This window comes from Limulus polyphemus, unplaced genomic scaffold, assembly GCF_000517525.1.
Source record: "Limulus polyphemus unplaced genomic scaffold, Limulus_polyphemus-2.1.2 Scaffold4268, whole genome shotgun sequence".
In the NCBI taxonomy this organism is placed as follows: Eukaryota; Metazoa; Arthropoda; class Merostomata; order Xiphosura; family Limulidae; genus Limulus; species Limulus polyphemus.
In genome coordinates, this window is record NW_013669878.1 from 86,157 (window position 1) to 94,151 (window position 7,995).

Sequence of the window (7,995 nt, forward strand, 5' to 3'; positions counted from 1 at the left end):
GCTGTCATGTTAAACTTATATTAAAGTTTTTCTTCATTACCCATTTAAGCCGTCTCCAGCCATTATTATCATATATCGTAGTAACTTATTTCAGATATCAATCCGCCCTACATTTACAACGTTGCAGTTATTAACTGGACATTCATTGGCCATAAAACGTTGGGGGGAGGAGGGGATATATTAATAACATAATAACAGTATGTTTAATTAGCTGTACTTATTACTGGATTCATTTTTGGTCCTGGTATATACAGGAAGGTTGCTTTGATTATATGTTGTTTGTTGTTGAGCACAGAGCTCTACAACGAGCTATTTGTGCTCCGCCTAACGCTGGTATCGAAACCCAATATTTAGCGTCATAGCCCCTAGACTGACTGCTGATTCACTGGATGGCCCGATGCTGTTTGCATTAATATTCATTAAAATTGTTTGTTTGTTTGAAGTTAAGCACAAAGCTACACAATGGGCTATCTGTGCTCTGCCCACCACGGGTATCGAAACCCGGTTTCCAGCGTTGTAAGTCCGCAGACATACCGCTGTGCCACTGGGGGGGGGGGCGTCATAAAAATATATCAAACATGTTCTTACGAAACCAACTTTAATTATTTATTTGATATTTTTTTCATTAAAAGTACTTATTTCTTATATTATTTTATCTAGAGTAACAGAATATTTGTGTACAGCTACCTTTATGATATTTGAAAGTTCACTATGGTATTATACTGTTCCGCTTGAAGTTACTCTTTGTGCCTAATTAAACCTATTACTTTGCAATAAACTGAATGCGTCATTTTGTACAATTGTGTCGTAATCCTTTGTATTTTATTTTTCCACTGCCATTGTTTTTCTAAGTTTTGTTGCGATGATATGTTAGAATTAGGACAAAAAAAAAGTTTGACTTAAAACGCCAGGAGTCACGAACCTTGGAACTAACTTTCCTGTTCAGAGTGGGGAATTCGAAGTTGGGAGTGAGGTCCATAAATGATAAGACCAGACTGAAATATAACCTATAACTTCAACCATAGGCCTGAGAAATCTGTACTCTGATTTATGACCTAAGCATAATATGATCAATAAATTTACTAGCTGATTGAATCGTGTATCAAACAACTAAACACACAGACAATAGAGAGATATGTGTATAGTAAATTATTTGTCAAAACATTTAATTGTCGTTTTAAAAATATCTGTAAACCTAACTTTTCAAATTCCAAACAAAATGGTCCCATGGGATCTCTCTGTAGTTCTGGAACTATTTGACGCTAGGGACAAGTGGGCCTTTTAACACTTCGGGAGTTATTTTACAGAGTTTTAGTTAGCTGTGAACAAGTTAAAACATTCGATGATCTTGTTTCAGATATAAATATTTTGTTACTGGATTCCGAAAACATTCTATAAGATAAAACGAAAATATAGGGAAAAATGTAAACGAGTCTATAAAGATTATTATTTTAAAATATCTGAGTCACAGATCCCTCTAACGACAAAATAAGATCGTCTGCAAGTAATTCAGTTTATGCGAACGATACTATATCCACAAAAATACAAGTTGATCAACCAATAAGATGCCACCATCACATAGACATGTTACAGTAGCTGCTCCAGCCGAGTATCAAGATTTTATATTAATACTTACATTCGAGCTAGCGGATCCTTTATCTAATAATCGACGTTACGTAATAGGACAGAAAATATTACGTATTATTTTATCTTTGTTCACTGGAGTCTATTTTGGAAGATCGTTTTACACGTATTAGAAACACTGTTACAAAGGGGTGGCTTTAAACGCTCATCTTTAACAGTGTTAATAAATCTATCTTCCATTAGAAACACAGAGCACTCGTTACACAGTTCTACTCATTAAACGTCAGAATAGTTAGCTATGTAACTATTAGTGTAGGCTGAGAAGTTCATAAAAAAACAACGACTCAACTTTCATGAAAAGGCTTATACGGGGTTGAAACGCCATCTTCACATAAAATAGGCCACGATATGTATTTGATTCTTTCTTTCAAGCATAGTCCTGACTACGTAATCCAAAGGTACGCCTTTGAGATAATTGCTTTATTTCGGTATTATAGATATATTTTTTTCCTGTTAACTGTAGGAATATATTTTTGTTAGAGTTTCCAATAACTACTGAGAAATGGTTTCAGGTAATTTTATTGACTAAAATGTGAAGAATGGAACTCAAATTCTTGCTTGCGTTAATTATTTCGTTGATATTTCCTGAGGGGGAAAAAAAACGAAGCCAGCAAACAAATCAGATGATAAGTTTCTGAGAACATAAGTAAATTATGTTTTTACTCATCATTTCAGTTTGTTTGTTTTGTAATTAAGCACAAAGCTACACAATGGGCGATCTGTGCTCTTCCCACCACGGGTATCGGACCCCGGATTCTAGCGTTGTAAGTCTTCAGACATACCGCTGTGCCACGTGGGGGGGGGGGCATGATTTCAGTTTTTTTTTGTATAGTTTCTTTCAGACAGCACAATCAATCAGTCATGATGTCGTCCCCAGTTATGTTAATCGATAACTATGGTTCTATGTTCCTCTCTGCCGGCGGAACCAACTTTTCTTATTTTACCTCCAATGCATTTTTTTATGTCACAATCCAAGTGAGCTTCTGACTGTCTCTCGCTCTTCTTCCTACGATTTTATCCATTAGAATCTCTACCAACCTTCTCTCAGATATTATCAATCAGGATCTCTACCAACCTTCCCTGAGACGTTATCCATCAGAATCTCTACCAACTTTCCTCACATGTTATGCATTAAAATTTCTGCCAACCTTCCTCCAAATGTTATCAATTAGGATATCTGCCAACCTTCCCTCAGATGTTATCTATCAGAATCTCTGCCAACCTTTCCTCAGATGTTATCCATCAGAATCTCTGTCAACCTTCCTCCAAATGTTATCCATCAGAATCTCTACCAACCTTCCCTCAAATGTTATCCATCAGAATCTATAACAACCTTCCCTCAGATATTATCCATCAGCATCTCTACCTACTTTCCCTCACATGTTATCCATCAGAATCTCTACCAACCTTCTCTCAGATGTTCCATCAGAATCTCTACCAACCCTTCCCTCAGATGTTATTCATCAGGATCTCTGCCAAACTTCCCTCAGATGCTATTATTATATGCTCATAAGGAGTGCATCTTTGTTTCCTACATATTTCCACAATTGTCTTTGCATGTTCCAATACTTGTTCGTTAGTTTTCTTTTTACGTTGCTGATAGTCATCATAACGCTAAATTTCAAGAGATTACAACAGGCAGCACAGCAACGTAAATAACTCACGCAGGAGTTTAGTTCTGAGTGATTAGTATGTGTCGTAAAAACACTTAACCTTCAGCACAATAACTTTGATTGTTTTTAGGAAGTGTCATTTATGAAGCGTTTTACAAGTAATATAACTTTCCATTATTGGTTTTACTAACCAGTTATAAGTTTAGAAAAGTAATCGGTGTGGGAAATATTTTATATAAAAAAAAATGTATTGAAACGGCTGGAACAAGTTTATCTCTCCCAAATCACGTTTTAGCAACACCAAAAGTGAAGTGTCCTGGATTTGTGCTCCCATTTTCACTATTAAGTCGAATCTGGTTGTGCGGCCCATTTCCCCACTTAGTCTGCTCTGTGAGGTGTGCATACTAATCATACCTGTACAGAAACATGTGCTCTTACAGGCAGCAGAAGGATAGGACATGAAAGGGAAAGGACCGGTAACACCACGTGGAAAAACATGTCAAGTTTTGTTTAATACTAGATTATACCAAAACGAAGTTCCATTCATACATACATCCATATATATAATAATATTTAGAAAAAATGCATATATCTATTGGTGGAAAGACAAGGATACCAATAGAGCATGACTAACTACAACCCAATTTGAATTGTAATGATAATACTAATTTACACGTGTATTAATAAGAAAGGTCATTGTAATTAATGTACACAGATTTGAAATACTAAAACTTCATTTTATTAATTTCGGTTCAAAAAAGTAAATAAATAAATAAAAACACACACACACATATTGGAATGTAATATTGTCTCTATCTTTTATTGGTTTTATGATAATCAGTATGGTTCGTCTAAAATCTAAGCTATAAAGCTATTTAAGATCGAAAATAGTATGACATTTTTATGTTAATGTACAAAAATTGCAAGAATAATTACCCAAAATTATAATGTTATGTGAGTAACAAACATAGAATTTTAACTAGAGATGCAGGCTCATATTAAGGATATCGATGAACTTGTCTTTCCAATGTTTTGTTCAATTTCTTTTTTCAAGCATGAAGAACAGTATAACTATCTATAAAGAACATCTTTTTTACAACTGTTCCATATAAAGAACATCTTTCTTACAACTGTTCTATATAAAGAACATCTTTTTTACAACTGTTCCATATAAAGAACATCTTTCTTACAACTGTTCCATATAAAGAACATCTTTCTATGGCTGTTCCATATAAAGAACATCTTTCTATGGCTGTTCCATATAAAGAACATCTTTCTTACAACTGTTCCATATAAAGAACATCTTTCTTACAACTGTTCCATATAAAGAACATCTTTCTATGGCTGTTCCATATAAAGAACATCTTTCTATGGCTGTTCCATATAAAGAACATCTTTCTTACAACTGTTCCATATAAAGAACATCTTTCTTATAACTGTTCCATATAAAGAACATCTTTCTTACAACTGTTCCATATAAAGAACATCTTTCTTACAACTGTTCCATATAAAGAACATCTTTCTTATAACTGTTCCATATAAAGAACATCTTTCTTAGAACTGTTCCATATGAATAACACCTTCCAATGACTGTTCACCTCAAAGAACAATTTCCAGTAATTTTTCCTGTACAAAATGCCTTCCTGTGACTATTCCCTATAAATAATACCTTCCAATTACTGTTCACCATAAAGAACACCTTCCAGAAATTGTTTCTATGCAGAATGATTTCCTATGACTGTTCCTTATAAAGAACACCTTCCTGTGACTGTTCCCTATAAAGAACACCTTTCTGCATCTGTTTCCTACTAAGAATGCCTTCCTATGACTATTCCCTATAAAGAACAACTTCCTGTGACTGTTCCCTATAAAGAACACCTTTCTGTGACTGTTTTCTATTAAGAACACTTTCCTATAACTATTCCCTATAAAGAACACCTTCCTGTGACTATTCCCTATAAAGAACACCTTTCTGCACCTGTTTCCTATTAAGAATGCCTTCCTATGACTAATCCTTATAAAGAACACCTTCCTGTAACTATTCTCTATTAAGAACACCTTCCTGTAACTATTCCATATTAAGAACACCTTCCTGTAACTATTCCATATTAAGAATGCCTTCCTATGACTATTCCCTATAAAGAACACCTTCCTGTGACTATTCTCTATAAAGAACACTTTCCTGAGATTGTTCAAAATACAAAATTGTAACTATAATGAAAAACATTGTTCTAGTTTTCTATATTTTTTACTACATCTGTTCTACAACTATGAACTGGCTAAGTACCATCCACTAAGTATATCCCGTCAACACACATCTTGCAAACAACTGTACTATATCTTCTAACAACATATGACATCAGCTATCCATGGTTCTGTACACACCTTGGAAACAATCAGTCATATCTTCTAACAACATATGACATCAGCTATCCATGGTTCTGTACACACCTTGGAAACAATCAGTCATATCTTCTAACAACATATGACATCAGCTATCCATGGTTCTGTATGAACCTTGGAAACAATCAAGCATATCTTCTAACAACATATGACATCAACTATCCATGGTTCTGTATGAACCTTGGAAACAATCAGTTATATCTTTTAAATACATGTGACATAAACTATCCATGGTTCTGTACAAACCTTGGAAACAACCAGTCATATCTTTTAAATACATGTGACATAAACTATCCATTGTTCTGTACAAACCTTGGAAACAATCAGTCATATCTTTTAAATACATGTGACATAAACTATCCCAAGTCTATAAAAACCTTGGAAACAATCAGTCATATCTTTTAAATACATGTGACATAAACTATCCCAAGTCTATAAAAATCTTGGAAACAGTTGTATTACACCTTCTGAAAACATATGACAATTTACCTATTTGACTAGGCTGGCTCAAACATTATATTTCCAAATGTTTCCAGTATAAAATCATAGGTGTGGAATAAGTGTGGTACAACTTGTCTACACCACAGACATTCATCTGTTCTGGCATAATTTGGCCTCATTATGAAACTAGTCAGGTTAGTTGACTTAGAAAATAATTACAACCATGTCTATTCTATTCCCACATGAAATACCGTATTTTATTAGCTTCCTTCTGATGGTATTCTGATTAAGTGTTGCTTTGAGCATGATTTTTTAAAACTCTTACAAAATACAATATAGAACTAAGAATCAAAGAGAAATAAATGTGCAACTGTTTTACATGCTAAGGTTTAGAAGACAACTCTTCGGAACGACAGTCAACCTAAGGTTTAGAAGGTCACTCAAGAAAGATAAATGATATTAGGGAACACCAAAAAGACAATTGTTTTACATGCTAAAGTTTAGAATACAGCTCTTCGGAACGACAGTCAACCTAAGGTTTAGAAGGTTCACTCAAGCTGTATTCTAAACCCTAGCATAGGGAACACAAAAAAAACACAGCTGTTTTACAATAGCGTTTTTCTTTCTTGAGTGACCTTCTAAACCTTAGGTTGACTGTCGTTCCGAAGAGTTGTATACTAAACCCTAGCATGTAAAACAGTTGTGTTTTTGATATTCCCTAAAAGGGTTGTATTGCAGTTTATAAAAACTATTTTTATTGGTACTCAAAATCTTGTTTCAGAATGAACATAATCTTCAAACACAATATACTCACGCTCTTAGTGGTGTGTTTTGTTACATTTTGTTAAAACTGGACACAACATATCAGTCTTTAAATACAATAACAAAACGTTTAAAGCACAGAATTGAAACTTATTGTTCAAAGCTACTGAGTTGTTATATTATATTCCAATCACTAACTTCTTACACCAAGTTATCATATATTTCGGTTTTCGCTTATAATATATTATTTCCAATCTTAACTGGCATATGGAATGAAACACAAGTGAGTAATACGTCAATTACGTAAAGATTTCCAGTTAACTGAAAATCTGCTAAAGTTCAAATGAACCTTGGTGCACTTGTTTACTTTTTCAACCTATCAAATAGTTCGCTGAGATGTACCATTAAAAAACAACCAATAATATTGCTTCATAGCGTCGAAAATCGTTTCGTCCGAAAAACAAACTATTATTGACAAATTTTCAACGTAACCGCACTGCCTTAAAAGTTAAAGAAGCAGTAAACAGTTGTTTGAACAACTTTAGAAAGAAATAAGAAAGCTAAATCAATAATACAAAAGCTAAGTGTTCCGATTCAGACATGGTGAGTTTTAATTAGGGCAACTAAAATTGGCCTTTGAACTTAAGAGACTCAAGCTTTAAGCTGTTTTCATGTCCACGAGACCGATAGAAGTACATGGTTAAGATCTCAAAGTATTCTATGTAACAGAAGATAAGATAAAACAAAGGTAGCCCCACCTTACAACCCTCGCATGACGTCACTCCGTAATGATAACCGGAAGCCTTGTCTCCACACACTTTACAGGGAATAAAGGATTTTGAAGAAGAGGTACTATTGGAGTCAGCGATGGCTAAGCTTTGATCTGAAAAAAAAGAGAGAAATACACAGACATATTTATATATAGACGGTAAATATAAGAATCTTTTTATTTCATACTCTCAGAAACTTAAATCCATCTTAAATCACAGTCCTTATTATTATATTATTTACAAGCGGAAAAAAATAATTAACAGTTGTCAAAACTCGACCAATGGAAAACAGCTCATCATACTTATACAGCTAGCGAACACTAGACGGTTGACAATATTTATAGAGGTAGCTGACATTATAT

At 34.1% G+C, this 7,995-nt stretch overlaps 1 protein-coding gene across 1 annotated transcript in view; it reads right to left on the bottom strand.

Moving 5' to 3' along the window:
• LOC106470886 (ecdysone-induced protein 78C-like) overlaps window positions 1-7,746 on the bottom strand; it is a gene marked incomplete at its 5' end in the record, with an annotated part of 25,339 nt that extends 17,593 nt beyond the window's left edge. Inside the window, one exon of the mRNA XM_022399528.1 lies at window positions 7,622-7,746. Within this exon, the coding sequence (XP_022255236.1) occupies window positions 7,622-7,746 (125 nt within the window). The remainder of the gene's footprint in view (window positions 1-7,621) is intronic.
• Window positions 7,747-7,995: the final 249 nt, after the last annotated feature.